Source organism: Neofelis nebulosa, chromosome 5 (genome assembly GCF_028018385.1).
Source record: "Neofelis nebulosa isolate mNeoNeb1 chromosome 5, mNeoNeb1.pri, whole genome shotgun sequence".
Lineage (NCBI taxonomy): Eukaryota > Metazoa > Chordata > Mammalia > Carnivora > Felidae > Neofelis > Neofelis nebulosa.
The window spans coordinates 65,617,212-65,639,432 of NC_080786.1; the positions used below are offsets into that span (position 1 = coordinate 65,617,212).

Genomic DNA, 22,221 nt, shown 5'->3' on the forward strand with positions numbered 1-22,221 from the left:
CGTAGGGGCACAGATTTAAAGGATTTAGTGACACTTAGTAATAAAGTTGGCAGGGGAGAAGAATCCACTCAAACTTGACTCAGGAAATGGGATGTTTACTGAGTAAACAAGCGGTAGCCACAGACACACCTGCCACTCCCAGAGAAGCCCAGGAGCTACCACTTCCACCTTCCGGCCACATCCGGGCACTTCTCTTACAACCGCCCCCCCCCCCCCCCCGCCCCCGACGTCCGGACGTCTGAGCCGTTGGGTTTATTTGAAACACACGCAGAACCAATCAATCGGCGTCTGAGGCGAGGTGGGCGGGGAGCAGCGGCCAATCACCGCCCCTCTGGAGACCCCAGCCTATGGGATGGAGGTTGACATCACGCGCCAATCGGCATGGCTTTTAGAGAAAGCGGCTCACTTTTTGAATTGTTTGTTGCTGACACCGGCGAGGAATGGCGGTAACAGTGAGGGGAATCGGTGCTTGAAAAGGTGGACTTTCAAGGCGATTTTTGAGAGTGGTGAGGACTTTGTGGGTGTGGGTAGGGGAGGTGGGAGTGGGCCAACCTTCCCGGAGCAGTGGACCCCTCCTCTAGTCCTACTGCCCCGCCCCGATGACCGCGAATTCCGGAGCATCCCTGCCCAGGCTTCCTGGCTCTGGAAACCCCCCCACCGCACTCCCGACAGCTGGGCCGTGACGCGCAGTGGGATCCCGAAGTCCCCCAGGTTGCTGGGCATCTTCACTCGCTCACCTGGTTAGATATTTCTTCCGGAAGAATGTCTGGGTGAAGGGAGGGAGTTGGGAAGAGTGCTCTCGACTAGCCGCATTGTCCTCTGCGGCTCTGGCGGCCGGCAGCTGCAGCCTTTGTGGGCTTATCTCAGAGTGTTTAGTGGTTTCACTCTAAGATTCTTCTTGGTGTCTTCTCTTTAGGAAGCTTAGTTTTTAGTTTTTAAAACGCCAGCTTATTCCGGCCTCTCCCCAACCCCTCCGCGTGCGCCTTCCTCCCCGGTACAGATTTGTTTGGCTTGGTGGTTAAAAGTGCAGCCTCTGGAATCAGCCTGGGTTTGAATCCCTGTTTTAATGACTTGGGTGGTTACTTAACCTCTCTTTTCTAGGCTTCTTTATGAGATGGAGACAATAATAATAGTACCTGCCTCTTAGGATTGTTTCAAAGATTAGATAAATACAAGTAAAAGACTTAGAACAATATCTGCCACATATTGAACATTAAATCGATATTAACCAAAATTTTTATGTTAACACTAATGTTATTATTGTCAGTAATAACAACCATCATACCCACTATTGTATTTAGCTCCTCTGAAAGATGATTGCTTTAAAAAAAAGGTAAAGGGAAACCTAAAGTGAGTATTTAAGTGACAGGTTTTCTGTTTGGGATGAAAAGAGGCATGTTTTACTGTTATTTAGTCAAAAACTGCTTGAGTATGTTCTTGGATGAGAAATAACCTTAGTATAGTTTATGAACACTGATCCTCTTGTCTTTATTTAAAAAGTTTCAGGGTGCCCTGGGTGGCTTAATCCATTAAGTGTCTGACCTCAGTTCAGGTTATGATCTTGTAGTTTGTGAGTTCGAGTCCCCAGCCCTGTGTTGGGCTCTGTCCTGACAGTTAAGAGCCTGGAGCCTGCTTAGGATTCTGTGTCTCCCTCTTTCTCTCCCTCTCCCGTTCGTACTCTAATCTCTTTCTCTCTCTCTCAAAAATAAATAAACATTAAAAAAAATTTTTTAAAAAGCTTGCAGAATACATGAATATGAAAATGTGATTAGTGCATTTCCATTTGTAATCAGAGTGTTGGATATTGTCATCAACTTTCCATGCAGCTCTTTTTTTCCCTAAAAAAAGCCTTCCTCCCCGGTACAGATTTCAGCAATAAATTGATCATATATAGTATTATCAGAGACAATTTTAATTTTTAATTACCTATTTTGATGATATTTAAACAGGCAAAGGAGAGGAGTGCCTGGGTGGGTTAGTCAGTTGAGTCTCCCACTCTTTTTTTTTAAGTTTATTTATTTATGGGTGAGAGAGAGGGAGAGAGAGCACAAGCTGGGGAGGGGCAGAGATTGAGAGAGAGACACAAAATCTAAAGCAGGCTCCGAGTTGTCAGTGCAGAGCCTCACCGAGGGGCTTGAGCTCACCAACCCTGAGATCATGACCTGAACCAAAGTCAGACACGTAGGTGTCCCAAGCCTCCCACTCTTGATGTTGGCTCAGATCATGATCCCAGGGTCATGGGATTGAGCCCTGTGTCCAGCTCCATGGTGAGTGTGGAGCCTGCTTGACTATTAAGAATCTCCCTCCTCCATTCTTTAAAGTATATTAGTTCATCTCTTGACTTTTAAGTTTCTTTTAAGAGAACTTTGAATGAAAGCCTTTTCTTTTTCACTGGTAACAATTACATGTAAGAGACTTAACCAACAAAAAAAAATAAGGGCTGGATAGAATATGTTGTTGATTCTAAATAAAGACTCTTATTAGCAATTATTGGAACATTCCTTTGGAGATCCTTAGAATAATGATTGATATAGATGTATGGGAAGACAATAAAAAATGTCTACATTGTGAATATTAGGAAGGTTAGCAATTGTTGCTCATTTTAAGGTGTCATCTATTAAGTTTTCATGACAACTAAATTTGATTTTCTTTCACCGATTTGAAAACTGAGTGCAGAGTTAGATGGGAACCTGAGTCGACTGGCTTTGAAGTGCTCACCTAACAATTATGCTGAGGTCTGTGGTTATCATTAGTGTGCATATCTTCACTTCCGGATGTATCACCATCCAGAAATGATGCTAATGATACCGTACTGTTTCTCCACAGCATATAGTTTACTTAAACTATTACTTTGATAAAAACCAGGTGGATGATATTTGTATATTTTATTAATCTAAAAAAAGTAGGGAAGTATAAAATAGATCAGACATGTACCTCCAGATAAAGATAGGACCTTCTCTTTATATTTGTCCAATATTCTGGAAATTAACTTAAAGATAATAATAAACTTACATAACAACCTTTGATTTGAATTGATGAAAATTCACTTAACTTTTCTTTATTCCCTGCTTGCCTAACTTTTCAACTCTTAAGTCCTGGAAGTCTAAAAAAAAAAAAGATTTTCTTTCATTGTCCACAGTCATAGTGACACTAATCCCTGCATAATTATCTTGTTAAATCTTTTAAAGGAGAGATGACTGTAAAGTAATAAGAAAATACAGATAAGCGGGCAATCCACTTATACATGAGATATACAGAGAAATCCACAGAGAATGAGTCAAGAGCAGTGGGTTGGGGGTTGAAAGATGTGCTAGGTGGAGAATTGAGCACTATTAAATGTAAGTGGGTGTGGAGTAAATTGTGATCTGTGTTTAAAAAATGTTGAGAAATACACTGTGGCTGGAGCATACAGTATATGTGGAATGTGGGAATTGAACAGGAGATGAGGTTGAATAGGTAGGCTAAGACCAATTATAAACCTGATGGTGAATTTGGACCATCAGGAGGAGTGCCCATGGAAGTTCTTAAGCAGGGAGGTGATATGGTCACTTTTGTTTTTAGGACTATACCCCAGGAAACCATGTGGAGAGTGACCTGAAGAAACCGATGATAAAGTTGTTTGGGGCTGTTGTATTTGACCATTGTGGCATTGAGCACAGAGAAGAGGGACCGGGTCTCAGCTCTTTTTTTCCTACAATTTGACGCTGCTCTGGCAATAAAATGATAATCAGAGATACTTCCTATGAGGTTCCAGAGTACTTGAGATGGGATTGGTAGGGATTTGGGGGAGGACAAAGAACGTAGAGGAAAGAGTAAGGATAGATCTAGTTTTTGACTGGGATTATTTGAGAGATGGTAATAATATAATGAACATAGGAAGAGGAATAGGTTGGTTGAGGGCAAAGGTGTGGGGGAGGGAGATAGAATATTTATGACTACCTTCTGAATTTTCATTATACGTCAGATAATGTTTTGAGTACTTTTCATACATTGTTATTTTTACTATATTCCTATGAGTCATGCATTAGTATCTTTATTTTACAGAAGAGGAAACAGGCTCAGAGAACTTGAATGACTTTTCTTTGGTTCAGTATTAAGAAAAATGAGTAATGCTACTTTTTATAGATTCTAGATATAAAAGTAGAGCCTCTAATGCTTGTTTTTGCCCAATGATCATGTATTTTTATTCAAACTCTATTTTTTCAGTCAACGTAGAAGAGTACAAACAATGGCTGACAGTAGTGTATTAACATCCACTATTGAAAGGACAAGCTTGGCAGACTCCTCTATTTTTGATTCTAAAGTTACTGAAATTTCCAAGGAAAATGTACTTATTGGATCTGCTTCATATGTTGAAGGTAAACCTGTTAATCAGCTTTAAAACACCAAATCACTATTTTAATCCTAAGCTTACTAACTAGGGATTTAGGATTTAAATGTAATACTAACTGTTAAGATAAAGTACAGTTATTCAGTAAATATTTGTTGACAGAATCTCTTTATACTGTGTAGATTTTTTTGTTTTTATTTTAATTCCATGTTAGTTAACATACAGTGTTAATATTGTTTTAAGGTATACAATATAGTAATTCAGCCCTTCCATACATTACCCTCTGCTCATAACCTATTTAACCCATCCCTCCCACCCCCTCCCCTTGGGTAACCATCAGTTTATTCTCTATAATTAAGAGTCTCTTGCTTTGTCTATTGTTTCTCTCTTATTTTTTCCCTTTGCTTGTTTGTTTTGTTTCTTAAATTCCACATGTGAGTGAAATCATATGGTATTTGTCTTTCTCTGACTTATTTCTCTAAGCATAATACTCTAGCTCCATCCATATTATTGCAAATGGGAAGATTTCATTCTTTTTTTTATGGCTGAATAATATTCTATTGTATTTATATATACCATATCTTTATTCATTCATCAATTGGTGGATACTTGGCTTCCATAATTTGGCTATTGTAGATAATCCTGCTATACATATAGGGGTGCATGTATCACTTTGAATTAGTGTTCTTGTATTCTTTGGGTAAATACCTAGTAGTGTGATTGCTGTATCCCGAGATAGGTCTATTTTTAACTTTTGAGGAACCTCCATGTTGTTTTTCAGAGTGGCTGTGCCAGTTTGCATTCCCACCAGCAGTGCACAGGGTTTCTTTTTCTCCACATCCTCACCAACACTGTTGTTTCTTGTTTTGTCGACTTTAGCCATTTATATATACTGTGTAGATTTTTGGTTATTGTTTGGATTAATGCTTCCCAACTTTGAAGGAGAAAGCATCTTATTGTTCAATATTGCTTTTTTCTGTATGGGAGGGCAATGTAGCTGCCACACTATTGGTTAGAATTTATTCAGTTATGACCGGTCAGGTGAAGAGCCACTTCTTCACTTGACTGCTTTATAAATGGGTCTGTCCTGAGGCAGCGTCCACTGTTGAAGAGGATGGCTGTGCAAGATAGTGAATGCTTTTTTTTGATTAGGAGGGGTGCTGATGTTTGTATACTCTACTACAGTGTGTTTTCTCTTTCTCTAAAGTGATAGATGGCCAAATTTGTAAAAATAAACTAGGAATTAAGTCATTTTGATCTGAGAGAATATTATGATCTCCTCAAAGATGGAAAACATGCCAGATATAGCCAAAAAGGGATTAAGGAACTGCTAATTTTGATGTTGTTACCTGATAAACATATTTAAACATTTTTAATTTTAATAGAAGAAATGCCTCAAATTGAAACGAGAATGATATTGGTTCAAGAAGCTGGAAAACAAGAAGAACTTATACAAGCTTTAAAGGTATGGAGTTTTAGCTTTTTTTAAAAAAAGGTAATTTTTCTTCCATCAGCGTTTAAATAATTTTATAGTTTTCTTAATCTTATACTTAAGTCTCTTTTCCACAGACTATTAAAATAATGGAAGTCCCTGTTATAAAGATAAGAGAAAGTTGTCCTGGAAAATCGGATGAAAAATTAATAAAAAGTGTTGTTAATATGGTAGGTCAAGCATTTCATTGCATGTGGCATGCTGCACTACTCTTGATTGTGTTCTTATATTCCACTTAATAGTGATTGGCCCTAATTAGGCACAAGGTATATTTTGTGCACTTGGAAGCTAGAGGAATAGAAACTTTTATATTTATTTTTAAAATTTGGATATTTCTGAAACCCCAAACTATAGTATGTTTCATAAGTAGCAAAATCCTTACTACTTTGTTCTTGTTAAATTTAAAAGTCACATCATATGTATCTACAAAGATCTGATGTTTTTCTTTCTTTAAACCCTTTGGCTTCTTTTTTTTTTTTTTTTTTTTTCCCATTAATTTTATGTTTACTCCAAACTCTTGCTTTATTTCCAAATTATAAATCATAATAAATGACAGTCATCAGGGAATTTGTCCCAGCATATGAAATATATCTAATTCTGTCTTAGCAGTTATATTAGTTTGTGAGGGCTGTGGTAACAAAATACTGAGACTGGGTGGTTTAAGCCACAGAAATGAAATGTATTTTCTCAAAGTTCTGGAGGCTAGAAGTCTAAGATCAAGATGTTGGCATCTTGATCTCTCTTGAGATCTCTTTCCTTGGCTTGCAGATGGCTCTGCTTTTTTACTGTGTCTTTCTTTACATGGCCTTTCTGTGCATGCACATCCCTGATACCTCCTGTGTGTCCAAGTTTCCTCTTCTTAAAGTACACCAATTAGACTGGATTAGAGCCCACCTACATGATCTCATTTAATCTTGATTACCTCTTAAAAGGCCCTATCCAAATATAGTCTCATTTTGAGGTATGGGGTTTAGGGCGTCTTGAGGATACACAATTCAGTTCATCACATCAGGCTAGCAATAAAACCCAAACAATTTACTGACCTTTCAGAATTTTCTTTTAAATGGTTCTGTTCTTTTGGGGTGCCTGGGTGGCTCAGTCAGTTAAGCGTCTGGCTTCAGCTCAGGTCATGGTCTCACAGTTCATGAGTTCGAGCCCCGCGTCGGGCTCTGTGCTAACAGCTTGGAGCCTGGAGCCTGCTTCGGATTCTGTGTCGCCCTCTCTCTCTGCTCCTCCCCCACTCGTGCTCTGTCTCTCTCTCTCTCCTTCAAAAATAAATAAAAACATTAAAAAAGAATTTATAAAAATAAATGGTTCTGTTCTTTTTGCACAGGCGCCATGCAGGTACTTAAATACCTTCATTCTTTTTTGTAAATGTACATTATAAAATTTTATGCTAAATGGTAACTTGCCTTTTTATATCCTACATTTGCTGTGTGGCAACTGCCAACATATTTCATATCTTTATATTTCTCTCATATATACTGAAATGATTAAGTTAATCTGCACCCTTTTTGTAGATTAAAAAAAATTTTTTTTAATGTTTATTTTTGAGAAACAGTGTGAGCAGGGGAGGGGCAGAGAGAGAGAGAGAGAGACAGAAAGACACAGAATCTGAAGAGGCTCCAGGCTCTGAGCTCTCAGCACAGAGCCTGATGTGGGGCTCGAACTCACAAGCTGTGAGATCATGACCTGAGCCGAAGCTGGATGCTTAACTGACTGAGCCACCCAGCTGCCCCCCCACCTTTTTGTAGATATTAAGTGCCATAGTATCCTATTTTTCTGAAGATAATTTATGTAGGAAGAACTATAAGTGTGGCATCATTTTCTTGGTGAGAATAAAAAGTAATAGTGGATGTATTTCTAATGCATCTTGTGTCAAAATGTATATACTTAAAAATCGTTTTAATTTTATGTGCATTGTAGGTGATTTATAATGACTACTAAGTCACGTTAAAAGTTATGCCTTTATGATACTAATATTCAAAATTTAATGTCAATATGGATGGAGATATGTATATGTAAAAATGCAAATAAGTAATGAAATAAGGCTGTTTACTATTAAGTATAATGCTCAGTGTGATTTTACAGTTTACTACAAATATAAAAATAAAAATGTTGAATTGGTTTTTAGATTAGAGTTATTTGAATTAATTTTATAATCTATAAATAATTTTTTTTTCTAATAACCACCTGGAAAAAAAATCAAGGAAATTAAAGTTCCCTTTGTAAAGATGGAATCAGTGGAAGAACTTGAAAGTTTGGATTCTCCAGAATTTGAAAATGTATTCATAGTCATGGATTTCCAGGATTCTGTTTTTAATGAGTTATACAAGACTGATCATAGAATTATTGGGCCACCAGTTATCTTAAACTGTGCCCAAAAAGGAGAGGTAAGAAAATACACATTTATCATGACTTTTCAAGGTTAAATTTTTATTAATGAATTTTCTGATAATTCATAAGCAGAAAAATCCTGTTAATTGTTGGGAGTATGTAATATTTAGAATAGGGATAGTAGTGGCTACTTTATTATAGTCCTTTAAATCTTTCTATTATAACTTGCAGGAGTGAAAATCTAAGGCTTTTGAAAGTTAATAATAACAACTAGATATTTGTGTGTATATATACCAGCAATGTCTTGGGAAGAAATAATTTCTTAAACTTGGCTTCCAGAAATGTATACACGTACATAAACTTATTTTCTTTCATAGAACAGATACACATTTCCATTTTTATTAGTTACCGCATGGTTTAAAATTATTTTAGCTTTTTGTTTGTTTGTTTGTTTGTTTTATATTGGGTTGTAACTTTATTTATTTCAAGTAATCTCTATACCCAGCATGGGGCTTGAACTTCCTGCCCCAAGATCAAGTGTCACGTGTTCTTCCAACTGAGCCAGTCAGGCACCCAGCTTTTTGTTTTTGTTTTTGTTTTAAAGTTTACTTTTGGTGGGGGAGGGACAGAGAGAAGGAGAGAGAATCCCAAGCAGGGTCTGCGCTGTCAGAGCAGAGCCCTACATGGGGCTCAATTGTGCCACAACCATCAGATCATGACCTGCAAAATCAAGAGTCAGGTGGCTTAGTGGACTGAGCCACGAAGGTGCCCCACCCTCCTCCAGCCTTCACCACCTACTTTTTGTTTATAAATAACATTTCAGGCTAGAGTTGTAATAAAGTTAGTCCCTATTCTAACGGCACTGGGGGGCTCAATTGGTTACTGACTCTTGATTTTGGCTCAGGTCTTGATCTCATGGTTCGTGAGATTGAGTCCTGTGTTGGGCTCTGTGCTGACAGTGGGAAGTGCTTGGGATTCTCTCTCTCTCCCTCTTTCTTTGCCCCTCGCCTGCTCACTCTAGCTCTCTTGTGCGCTCTCTGTCTCTCTTTCAAAATAAATAAACTTAAAAAAAAAGTGGTGCTTTCAAAAATCAAATAAACTTTTTAAAGACCAAAATTATGAAATAATCTTGTATAATGGTGGGAATTATATATTTATACATTTTTTTAAAATAATTTTTTTTAACGTTTATTTAATTTTGAGAGAGAGCACGAGTTGGGGGCGCAGAGAGACAGACACACACACACACACACACACACACACACACACACACACACACTGAATCTGAAGCAGGCTCCCAGGCTCCGAACTGTCTGCACACAGCCCGACGTGGGGCTTGAACCCACGAACCATGAGATCATGACCTGAGCCAAGGTCAGACGCTCAAACTACTGAGCCACCCAGGTGCCCGATAACATATTTTTTTAAACCATTTTCTTTCAATTATACACACACACACACACACACACACACACATATCTCCATTGGTTAAATTATTTACTATTTTCATTTTTTTAGCTCAAAAATTGGAACATTTGATTCAAATATATGTCATTTGCCTAGTGTTCATTATAAAATATCTTTGAACTATTTTAACTCTAATTGGAAATTTTTACAATAGTGGATGGAGTCTGAAATTTTTGCTAGTAGATAAGACTTTGAATATGTCAAGGTATATTTTAAAACTGGAGGTTTGCATGTAAATATATTTTATTTTGCCATTAACAAAGTATTTAGATTATGTGTGTCAAATATGATTTTGGAATCCTGGGAAATTTTTTATTGTAAAACTTGTAATTTTTTTTTGTTTTGTATCAAAAACATGCAAGAAATCTTTGGATTGACAAAGTTGATTTGGATTGACAAAGTGGAGGGGGAAATATATTTAGCTGGGGAAACATATGTTTTGTTCTCTACTATAAAGAAAGCTGACAGATTTAAAACTTGTATCCTTCAGCCTTTGCCATTCTCATGTCGTCCACTCTACTGTACAAGCATGATGAACCTAGTCCTGTGCTTTACTGGATTTAGGAAGAAAGAAGAACTAGTAAGTATTTTAAAACATTCTATTCAAGGAATATTTCTTCTAGCCTAATAAATTTAAACTGACATTTTTTGTGGGTGGTTATATCATGGTTTTATTTAAAACATATTGAAGGACAAGTTTTAAATTTTGTGAAGAAACATTCTGAAGACCCTTGTAAAGAAACCTTTTGAATTTTTTTTTTTTTTAACGTTTATTTATTTTTGAGAGAGACAGACAGAGCTTGAGTGGGGGAGGGACAGAGGAGAGGGAGACACAGAATCTGAAGCAGGCTGCATGCTCTAGGCTCTGAGCTGTCAGCAGAGCCTGACGCGGGGCTTGAACCCACGGACCGTGAGATCATGACCTGGGCCGAAGTCGGATGCCCAACCGACTGAGCCACCCAGGCGCCCCAAGGAACATTTTGTTTAGGATGGCAGGCATATGAATGAACAGAAATACTTCATAACTATCGTCTGTTCAAATTGTCATTTTGTTAAGTATTATATCAGCCACATTATTTGAAGTTTTTGTTTACAAATTGTAATTTATTTTTTTAATAACATTTACATTTTTTCTTTTTTTTGTCAACATTTTTTATTTATTTTTGGGACAGAGAGAGACAGAGCATGAACGGGGGAGGGGCAGAGAGAGGGAGACACAGAATTCGAAGTAGGCTCCAGGCTCTGAGCTGTCAGCAAAGAGCCGACACAGGGCTCAAACCCAGGAGCTGTGAAATCATGACCTGAGCTGAAGTCGGATGCTTAATTGACTGAGCCACTCAGGTGCCCCTACACACTGCAATTTCATGTTAAACATAATTTAAAATTTTTTCAAGTTAATCATAAAGTTAATGTTGCTTAATTTTTCTTTTGAGGTCAGATTGGTGACATTGGTTCATCACATGGGTGGAGTTATTCGAAAAGACTTTAATTCAAAAGTTACACATTTGGTGGCAAATTGTACACAAGGAGAAAAATTCAGGGTATGTAAACTTGGGTGTATTTCAATATAGCATTTTGGGGGGGTGGATTTAAGCCTATCTGTTTCTCCCATTATTTATTGAGGATCAGAAATTCAATTTTTGCTACATATGCATTTAGTAAAAATTTTAAATTGTAGGAGTGTGGTCCTTTCGATTTTAAGGAAGCAATGGAACCTGAGTTAGGTCTTGAAATAAGTAGGATTTGTGAATGAGTAGGATTGTGGAGGTTGGTAGATGGGTAACATTTCCGGCAAAGGTTGGTTGATGAATGAGCATTGGTGAATGAGAGTTGGGAAGTGTTGAGCAGATATTTCACTCCTGTCTAAATGGTCTTAATAAGAACAGAGCTATATTCTTATAAAATAGTTCTAAGATTTAACTAGTGAAAACTATAAAAGAACAGGAGAAGTTACTTCTATTAGAATTAAAATCTTTAAGTTTACATTTGAATATCTTAAGGAGAGTTTATCACGTTCCCACCCTCCATCAGTGTATTTATGTAACAAATGGTAATTTTGGGGTAATAACGAATTCTTGGGAGGTATACTTTTCAATTCATATCTCAGTTTTTAGTGACTTAATTAGATATTTTCCTCTGTTGTGTTGTCTTGAGGGTCAGTACTTCCAAAAGGAGGAAACCCAGAGAAAGGAAACACAGAGAAAGGAGAAATAGAAATGTAGTAAAATAAACTTAACTTCAGAGTTGTATTTATTTAAAATAAGGAAATGGTTTAGACAGCATGGAACTTGTTCTAAATTATTTTAACCTAAGTTGTACAATTGAAAGACAATTTTTTGTTGATTTTTATTTATATTTTGTCATAAAGTAGATGAATAATCTAAAGCTCTAAAAAAAGTATGTATAAAATTGCTTAGAACTTCCATCAATGCAGTTATTTAGGGTGAAAATTTATCATAATTAATGCTCTATATTTTTAGATTGCTGTGAGTCTGGGCACTCCAATTATGAAGCCGGAATGGATTTATAAAGCTTGGGAAAGGCGGAATGAACAGTAAGTATTTAGAAATTCGGTAGTTTATTGTTAGAATTAAATATATTATTAAGGTAAACCTATGTGCCCCAAACCCTAAATTCATAGCTAGTATAGACAAAATGAATTCAGTCTTTGGGTGGCCTAAGGAATAAAGTCTAGGAGGAACATAGTTATAAAAAAATTATAAAAAATTGAAAGACATCTGTGGTACCTTTTGACTTTACCTTGTGAAATAATTGTGATTATCATTAGCATTCTTTTTTTTCAATTTTTTTTTTAATGTTTTTTTATTTATTTTTGAGACAGAGAGATAGAGCATGAGCAGGGGGGGGCAGAGAGAGAGGGAGACACAGAATCTGAAGCAGGCTCCAGGCTCTGAGCTGTCAGCACAAAGCCTGACGCGGGGCTCGAACTCACGGACTGTGAGATCATGACCTGAAGTGGAGTCGGATGATTAACTGACTGAGCCACCCAGGCACCCTGATTATCATTAGCATTCTTTTTTTCCCCCCAAGATGTTATTTAAATTCAAGTTAGTTAACATATAGTGTATTATTGGTTTTAGGAGTAGAATTTAGTTATTCATCACTTACGAGTATATAAAACCCAGTGCTCATCACAAGTGCCCTACTTAATGCCCAATATTGATTTAGTCCATCCCTGGACCCATCGCCCCTCCAGTAACCCTTTCTGTAGTTAAGAGTCTCTTATGGTTTGCCTCTGTTTTTATCTTATTTTATTTTTCCTTCCCTTCCCCTATGTTCATCTGTTATGTTTCTTAAATTCCACATATGAGTGAAATCATATGGTATTTGTCTTTCTGTGACTGACTTATTTCACTTAGCATAATACACTCTAGTTCCATCCACGTTGTTGCAAATGGCAAGATTTCATTCTTTTTCGTGGGTAATATTCCATTTGACACTACATCTTTATCCATTCATCAGTTGGATGGACATATGGGCTCTTTCCATAATTTGTCTATTGTTGACAGTGTTGCTATATGTTTACATTGGGGTGAATGTGCCCCTTCAAATCAGTTTTTTTGTATCCTTTGGATAAATACCTAGTAGTGCAATTCCTGGGTTGTAGTGTAGTTCTATCTTTAACTTTCTGAGGAAACTCCACACCCATTTTCCACAGTGGCTACACCAGTTTGGATTCCCATCAACAGCTTACTAAGAAAGTTCGTCTTTCTCTGCATTTTTGCCAACATCTGTTGTTTCCTGAGTTGTTAATTTTAGCCATTCTGACAGGTATGAGGTGGTATCTCATTGTGGTTTTGATTTGTATTTCCTTGATGATGAGTGTGTCTGTTAGCCATGTCTTTGGAGAAGTGCCTATTCATGTCTTTTGCCCATTTCTTAACTGGAGTATTTATTTTTTGTGTGTTGAGTTTGACCAATTTTTAAAAATTTTTTAGTGTTTATTTTGAAGAGAGAGAGTGCGAGTGGGGGAAGGGGAGAGAGAGAGAGAGAGAGAGAGAGAGAGAGAGAGAGACAGAGAGACAGAGAATATGAAGCAGGCTCCAGGCTATGAAACTGTCAGCATAGAGCTGAACATAGAGCTCGAACCCATGAACTGTGAGATCATGACTTGAGCTGAAGTTGGACGCTTAACCTACTAAGCCGCCCAGGCGCCCTGATAAATTCTTTTTAGAGTTTGGATTCTAGCCCTTTATCAGATCTGTCATTTGTAAATATCTTCTCCCATTCTATAGATGGCCTTTTAGTTTTGTTGATTGTTCCCTTTGCCGTGCAGCTTTCTATGTTGATAAAGTCCTAATAATTCATTTTTGCTTTTGTTTCTCTTGATAATAGTTTCATGCGTCTGGGTATTTAGATCATGTTATGTTTTTTATGTTTATCTGGTAACATTCTAAGTGGTGATTGCACTTCATAATCATGTTAAGCTCTCTGACCTCGTAATTCCTTGCTATTCTACTTCATCATTATTTAATATCTCATGAAACCATAGTAAACCCCTGGAACACAGAAAATTTCATGTCCAAAGCAGTGAGTTGAATCTTGTAAAGACTACTCGTGATCAAATTTTGTCAGAAGTTACTCTGAGATGACTGAGAACACATCAATTTGTTTTTTTTTTTTTTTAAACTGATGTTTTTATGAACATTTCAGGACCACATGTAAAATATTTTTGACATATGGATTACACTAAAACTTTAAGAATTATTATAGATTTATAAATTAACATTTAAGTTAAGCTGGTTTTAGAAAGGTATATTTTGTTTTTAGGGATTTCTGTGCATCAGTTGATGACTTCAGAAATGAATTTAAAGTTCCTCCATTTCAAGATTGCATTTTAAGTTTCCTGGGATTTTCAGATGAAGAAAAAACCAATATGGAAGAAATGACTGAGATGCAAGGTAGAATTTAGTATAATTTAAAAGTTATATTTTTGTATTTTCTTCCCCACTCTTGCTTAATTCCCTCCTGGTGAATATGCCTCTCTAAAAATTCAGGTTTGGAGATAAATAGTTAAGCTTATTTATGCTTGTATGAATTTCTTTTTAGGAGGTAACTGTTTACCTGTTGGAGATGAAAGATGCACTCACCTTATAGTTGAAGAGAATATAGTAAAAGAACTTCCATTTGAACCTTCAAAGAAACTTTATGTTGTCAAGCAGGAGGCAAGTAATTGTAGAATAATTATAATAAATATAATAATAAAACTCTATAGTTTTATTTTTTAATAGACTTTTATTTTGATTTTGTTATTTTAAGTAGGCTTCACATCAGTGTGGGGTTTGAACTCAGGACCCTGAGATTAAGAGTTGCATGCTCAACAACTGAGCCAGCTAGGTGCCCTAAGATGGGTTTTTGAAAGATACTACTAATAGTTTCTCTTTTCTTTTCCTTTTTTGTTTTTTAACGTTTATTTAGTTTTGAGAGATAGGCAGAGTACAAGAGGGGGAGAGTTGACAGAGGGAAGCACACAATCTGAAGGAGCCTCCATGCTTGGAGCTGCCAGCATAGAGCCTGATGCAGGTCTGAAACCCACGACCTGTGAGATCATGACCTGAGCGGAAGTCAGTCGCTTAATCCACTGAGCCACCCAGGAGCCCCTTCTTCGTTGTCTTCTCCGTCTCCGTCGTCTTCTCCGTCTCCTCCTCCTCCTCCTCCTCCTCCGTCGTCTTCGTTGTCGTCTTTGCCTTCTTCGTCTTCTCCTCCTCCTCCTCCTCCTCCTCCTCCTCCTCCTGGTCGTCCCCCTCCTCCTCCCCCTCCCCTTCCCCTCCCCCCTCCCCTCCCCCCTTCTCCTCCATTTTATTTATTTTTGAGAGAGAGACAGACAGACTGAGTACTAGCAGGGGAGGTGCAGAGAGAGAGAGAGATACAGAATCCAAAGCAGGCTCCAGGCTCCAAGCTTGTCAGCACAGAGCACGATGCGGGGCTCAAATTCATGGACTGCAAGATTGTGACCTGAGTTGAAGTCAGATGCTTAACTGACTGAGCCACCCAGGCTCTCCTCTTTTTTTTTTTTTTTTTTTTTTTTTAATGTTTATATACTCATTTGTTTTGAGAGAGTGAGAGCTCAAGCACGGGGGGACAGAGAGAGAGAGGATTGCAAGCAGCCTCTGCACTGTTGGTGTGGAATCTGACGTGGGGCTCAATTTCACAAACTGTGAGATTATGACCTGAGCTGAAATCAAGAGCTGGATGCTTAACCCACTCAGCCACTCAGGTGCCTCACCTAATAGCTTTTCTGAGAAGGTAAAATCTTAATTAAAAAAATTTTTTTTTTTGTCTCTCACCTAGTGGTTCTGGGGAAGCATTCAAATGGATGCCCGAGCTGGAGAAACTATGTATTTATATGAAAAGGTATGCTTTTTTTTGTCCCTTAGTCATTTGCTCTGTGAATTTGGTGATATAAAGATAACACTTCTGTCTGAAAAGAGCATATAATTGGCATACCAGTCATCTTTTATGTCATGTTTAGGAGTTTCAGAATAATTGGATAATTGGATATTGAGTAATAGGCTGTGTAGCTTTAAGTAAAACTTCAATGCACTAGATATTTTAATCTAATCTATGTCATTCTGTGCTACTTCTTAGTGATACCATTATGAACAATAACAATCCTATCTTTAGAAACTTAGAATCTTAAGGAAAAGATGGATATACAAACAGTTACAGTGCAGAATATGTGCTATAGTTGAGTAATTATTTTAACTAACCTCACTCTGAGAGACTCAGGAGGTACTGAAAAGAGCAAGTAAGTGTTTAGTCAACTTACTAAGTTAAACTTGTACAGACATTCAGGTTAGATAGCAGGTGGGAGATGGTGTTAAGCTTGAAAAAGCAAGTAGTTTAGTTTACTATGGCTTTAGAAAACTGTGGGAAAGGCCAACAAATATAGCTTATGATGTAGGCAGAATCAAGGAGTTTATAATATGTTAAAGAATTTGGGAAGTATTGGGAGCCATTGAATAATATTAAGGATTGGGAACTGGTGAAGAATATACTAGGTAAGGAGTATTGGGAGCCATTGAAGAATATTAAGGGGAGAGATGTCATTAAAAAAATGACTCTAATAGCAGATTGTAAGCAAGGAAAATGCAGCCTTCGTCCTAGATTGGTGAAAAGTGGTATCATTCACCAAAACATGAAGGGAAGATTTTCTTTATTTGGAGATTTAATTTGAATGGAATATTGAAGACAAGGTACAGATTTATTATGTTTCTATAAAATCTAAATAGGTACTATATTGTCTTCTGACTCTTTTGTTCTCAAGGTTTTTAACGTAAAGTTTAAAATCTGTGCTTAAAATATCAAGAGAGAGCTTTTAAAGTCAAGTGTTATTTGGCAAATATTGGAGAGCAATATGTCCAGGCACTGTGCTAAATGCTAAGGATACAGTGAACAAAATATGAATGGTCCCTGCCCTCCAGAGTTTATGGCCTAACAGGGGACTAGACAGTAAACAAGCTTACAGATGAATACGTAATGGTGATAGAGCTATGAAGAAACAGAATGAGGTGCTTGGGGTTAGGCAATTACAGTGGTCCCTTGACTATTATGTTTTATGAATCTTCTGAATTACCTGGCAGAGTGTATAGTTGTAAAATCATTGTGCAAAATCCAGGTTTTGTCAAACTTGTAAATACATTTTTCGTCTGTTCCTGTCTCAGTATAGAACCAAGGAAGTAAAATAGAGCTTTTGTGCTTTTGATTGCAGGCTAATACTCCTGAGCTCAAGAAATCAGTGTCACTGCTTTCTCTAAATACCCCAAACAGCAATCGCAAAAGACGTCGTTTAAAAGAGACACTTGCTCAGCTTTCGAGAGAGACAGACATGTCACCTTTTCCTCCCCGTAAGCGCCCGTCAGCTGAACATTCGCTTTCTATAGGGTCACTCCTAGATATCTCCAACACACCAGAGTCTAGCATTAACTATGGAGGTAATTCACATTTTAAAAAATTGATGATTACAGTTTAGCAGAATGGAATAATTATTAGAGTATAGGTAAATCACTACTACAGTGAACATGAAAGGTTCTACCTTTTATTACTGTTGTTCTTGCTGAGGAGAAAAGGCACATAAAAATGCTTCCACGTAATGATTGCTTACTATATGCTAAGTGCTTTCTATATTTTATTTGTATATTACTGTAGAAAATGATAGAGCTGTTCAAAGAGCAAATTCTTAACTAGCAAAAAAAAGATCACAGAAGGTGTCACATGAATTATGGAGAAAATAGGTACAATTAAATCACTGTAAGGTAAGTTCAGTTTGTCTCAAATGATAGAAGAAAGCTAGCCCTATAATTAACTCTTCTCTCTTGGTCATCAGTTTTTCTCTCTATTTTTGGTTTTCAATCTGCACATAAATATGTTGTGTTTTTTACACTTAAGAAGCAATCAAAGCCTTCCCTTAACCCCATGACTCTATTTACTATCTCATTTCTCTCTTTCCTTTTATAGGAATACTCTTCAAAGAATTACCTTGATCTATTGTGTCACTTCCTTGCCTTTCATTGTCTTTTTAACCCATTCCAATTGAACTTAAGTCCCTACTGCATGAAATTGCTCTTACTGAGGAGACTGACCTTTTTTATGCAGTCAGCAACACTGAACACGTGAACAGCTATTTCTTCCCAGAGATAGTTTTCTCTTAGATTTTGTACGTCATTTCTTGTTCTCTTTTGCCTAACTTCTCCACCTCTAACTATTGAATGTTATTTCTGAGTCATTTCTTCTCTATTGTATTCTTCCTAAATGGTCTCATTTTTAATTCCATGGCTTTAGAAACATTCATATGCTCTTGACTCCCTAATTTGTCAACTTCTCTGTCCAACTGCCTTCTTAATACCTATTCCTACTTGTCCATGCCTAATACACTTCTTAAACTTAATCAAATTAGAACTCTTGGTTTTGATTTTCTCTACCACTCTCAACTCTATTCCTTTGCCACCCTTCCTTTATCGGCCTTTTCTATAAAATGGATCTCTCTTAGACAATTATTTTGGTCTCCTAAATGGTCTCTCTCTATTCATTTTTGCCTTTTTATTTATTATTCATTATTATTATTATTTTGTTAATGTTTATTTTTGAGGGGGGGAGGAAGGGAGGGACAAAGCATGAGTGGGGGAGGGGCAGAGAGAGAGAGGGCAATACAGAATCTGAAGCAGGCTCCAGTCTCTGAGCTGTCAGCACAGAGCCTGACATGGGACTCGAACTCATGAACCACAAGATCATGACCTGAGCCAAAGTCGGACATTTAACCAACTGGGCCACCCAGGTGCCCCCTTTCCTTTTTTCTTTCTTTCTTTCTTTCTTTCTTTCTTTCTTTCTTTCTTTCTTTCTTTCTTTCTTTCTTTCTTTCTCTAATTTTAAGTTTATTTATTTATTTGTTTTGAGAGAGACAGAGTCAGCACAGGTAGGGGAGGGACAGAGAGGGAGACAGAATCCCAAGCAGGCTCCACACCATCAGCATGGAGCCCGACATAGGGCTCGAACCCGCAAAACTATGAGATCATGACCTGAGCCACAATCAAAAGTTGGACACTTGACCAACTGAGCCACCTGGGTGCCCCTTCTTTTTTTTTAAGTTAGTTTATTTATCTAAGTAATCTCTACACCTATCCTGGGGATTAAACACACAACCCTGAGGTCAAGAGTTGTATGCTTTTCCGACTGAACCAGCCAGGCACCCCCAATTTTGCCTTTCTGCATGTAGCACTTAGGTTTCTAAAATACATATGCCACTTCTCTGCTAGAAGTCATACAGTGGCTTTTTATTACCGTAGCTTCCAAGTTCCTATGTGATCCTTCCTCACTTACCTCCAACCTCATAGGATACCCTGCTCTCCTGTAATATTTTAAGTTTCCGTCACACTATCTTTGTTATTCTTCAAATATTCCCACTACATTCATACCTCAGGAACTTTATACTTGCCCTCTTTGCTTTAAAGAAATCTTGTTGGGTTTTCTACAAAGTTACATCCCTGTTTGAGTACTTCTCACCAACCCATTATGTGGTTGTTGTCTTTAGTAGTAGTTTTTACTGTTAGAAACTATATTTTTTGTTTATTTTATTTGCCTCACCAGAATGTAAGCTTTAAGAAAACAAGAACAGTGCCTCACTAAATATTCATGGAAGTAATTGAGTGTCAATTTAGGGTAGGCCCAGAAAACCAAGGTGGAGTTGAGAAGTAAGATGAGTAAGAATACAGATAACAGTATACAAATTCGTTTTTTAGGAATAGTGAAGAGATTAGTTGACTTGTAGTATGGAGGAGTAATAGTTAAATTAGAAAGGTTAGTTGGGGCCTAATATTAGAGGACTTTAAAATCAGACTGGCAGGTCTGAACTGCACATTGTCATTAACGAGGAACTTAAGCTATTGAGCAGTAGAGTCATTGGTTGAGTAGGTAATTTGTAGTGAATTATTCTGAAAAATGATTCAAAGGAAGACAGTTTAGAGATGGCCAGACCGTGAAGTAATCTATAGTGGCTTGGGCCACAAGGTGATAAGGTCCTGAGTCAGGGTTACTGATGGTTGGAAAGAAAAGTGGAGATATTGATGGAATGGAGTGACAGGAAGAGAATAAGGGATGATGGCAAAGTATTAAAATAGGAGAAATGTTACCTTAGCAAAAACAGGAAGTCTATATTTTGGAGGAAGATAGTGCAGTTTTAGAGAATATCCAGGTAAAATTGAGGTACAAATGTCCAGTGGGTATTTGGAAAAATTGAACTTGGTGCTTGGGTCGAGGATTATGATTAGATACATATGTCAGAATTTACTGGTTCCATAATCATGATGGACATACTGGGCATGGGATGGTAAGAGCTGATCATATATGGCTGAAGCTTGAATATGCAGTTGAAGGAACAGGAGAAGAAAATGAACCACTAAAAAAACCCAGACATGACAGTTGTACTAATATATTAGGTACTCTGTATAGGAGAATGCCCAGTTTGTAGATCACTGCCTACACACAATAATTAAATTAGATCAATGTATGTCAGTTTCTTCCTCCTGAAATATGTAATGGCAGAAGCTCTTGGATCTGTTGAGAGCAGCTTGAAATAACATATGGCAAGTGGGAGAATCTTTGAAGTCTACTAGCTTTAAAAAACATTCAAAGTTCCATAGTACACACCATTGTATTAATAATATTTAAAATTATCATTGAGTAAAGTTAATATACTGGGACTATATTGTTTTTTTCCATGTCATTCTATTGTATGTTATACATTAGTTTTCTTATTGAAAAACTTGCTATTAGGAGATTCTGTACATAATGTTAAAGTATTTTAATCATAACTGATAGTAAGAAAGTGTATATAAAGCTTTTATGAAGTATCATGTTTTTTGAAATATGTATAAAAAATACTAATGTGTCCTCCCATTTTGTGTTGGACTAGGTGTTTTCATATTATGTTAAGAACTAATGAAGAATTTGCAGTGATGTTGGGTTTTTTGAGGAAGGCTTCCTGCATATATATGTGATAAGTTTTCTGTTACTGTGTAATCATAACAACCTCTTTATCTTTTAACTTAAATATTTTTATGGAGTTTTAAATTTTATTTTATTTGAGCTTTTTATTTTGAAATATTTTAGATTGCAAAAAGCTACAAAAATAGAACAAAGAGTCTAGTACTCTACTCAGATTTCTTTCCCAAATGGAAATATTCTGCCATGATTGTGTTAGCATTCATTCATTCATTCTCTCTCTCTTTCTATATACACACATATTTTTTATGTCTGCACCGTTTGAGATTAAGTTGCAGATACGATGACCCTTTATTTCTAAATACTTAAATGTGTATTTCCTAAAATAGAGAGACATTTCTTGTACCACTATAATACACGTATTGTAATTAGGAAATTGACGTTAATACTATGTATGACCTACTCTTAATTTTTATTAGTTGTTCCACTCATATCCTTTTTAGGAAAAGAATAAAGTTCCTTTTTTTTTTTCCCTGGTCTAAGACTCAATCCAGGATCATAGAGAAAGTTGTTATCTCTCTCTAGTCTCTTCTAATCTGGAATAGTTCCTCAACTTTCTCTGTTTTTAATGACTTCAACGTTTTTGAAGAGTACAGGCCATTACTTAGTATAATGACAGGCCAAATCTGTCAATTTGGAGTCATTGATACTTTGGACCATTATTTTTTTCTGGCTTTATCCTGTAAAGAAATTTTACTTTAATGAAAATCTAAATGGGTATATTTCTAAGAGTGGATATCTTTACCCCTTTTTTTGTTGTTAAATCTGCACAGTATCTGGTACTTGTATCTGGTTTTCATTAAATCTTTCTTCCTTTTTACCTTTTAGAAACACCAAAATCTTGTACTAAGTCTTCTAAAAATTCCACTCCGGTTCCTTCAAAGCAGTCAGCCAGGTGGCAAGTTGCAAAAGAGCTTTATCAGACTGAAAGTAATTATGTAAATATATTGGCCACAATTATTCAGGTAAGAGTTTGGTGCAAAATGATCCCTGTTCCAGTGTTCATAACTAAAAAATCTGAGAAGTGTTATTTCTTGCAAGCAAATTATATAAGCATAGAATTTGAACATAGATACTA

At 36.8% G+C, this 22,221-nt stretch overlaps 1 protein-coding gene across 6 annotated transcripts in view; it reads left to right on the top strand.

Annotated features, from left to right (window-relative positions):
- The first annotated feature begins 359 nt into the window (after window positions 1-359).
- Window positions 360-22,221, top strand: part of ECT2 (epithelial cell transforming 2) — a 64,651-nt gene continuing 42,789 nt past the window's right edge. For 2 of the 6 annotated variants that reach the window (XR_009262009.1, XM_058730507.1), the window contains exons 1-13: window positions 361-506; window positions 4,207-4,358; window positions 5,716-5,795; window positions 5,900-5,992; window positions 8,033-8,215; window positions 10,117-10,206; window positions 11,060-11,167; window positions 12,107-12,180; window positions 14,418-14,548; window positions 14,697-14,812; window positions 15,939-16,001; window positions 17,359-17,581; window positions 21,972-22,108. Coding sequence is in view for 3 of the 6 variants with exons in the window: in XM_058730507.1 (XP_058586490.1) it covers window positions 4,229-4,358; window positions 5,716-5,795; window positions 5,900-5,992; window positions 8,033-8,215; window positions 10,117-10,206; window positions 11,060-11,167; window positions 12,107-12,180; window positions 14,418-14,548; window positions 14,697-14,812; window positions 15,939-16,001; window positions 17,359-17,581; window positions 21,972-22,108 (1,428 nt within the window). In the remaining 3 variants the exon portion in view is untranslated. Of the gene's footprint in view, window positions 507-4,206; window positions 4,359-5,715; window positions 5,796-5,899; window positions 5,993-8,032; window positions 8,216-10,116; window positions 10,207-11,059; window positions 11,168-12,106; window positions 12,181-14,417; window positions 14,549-14,696; window positions 14,813-15,938; window positions 16,002-17,358; window positions 17,582-21,971; window positions 22,109-22,221 lie in introns of all 6 variants that reach the window. The other 4 variants (XR_009262008.1, XR_009262010.1, XM_058730508.1 and 1 more) reach the window with 4 other exon arrangements.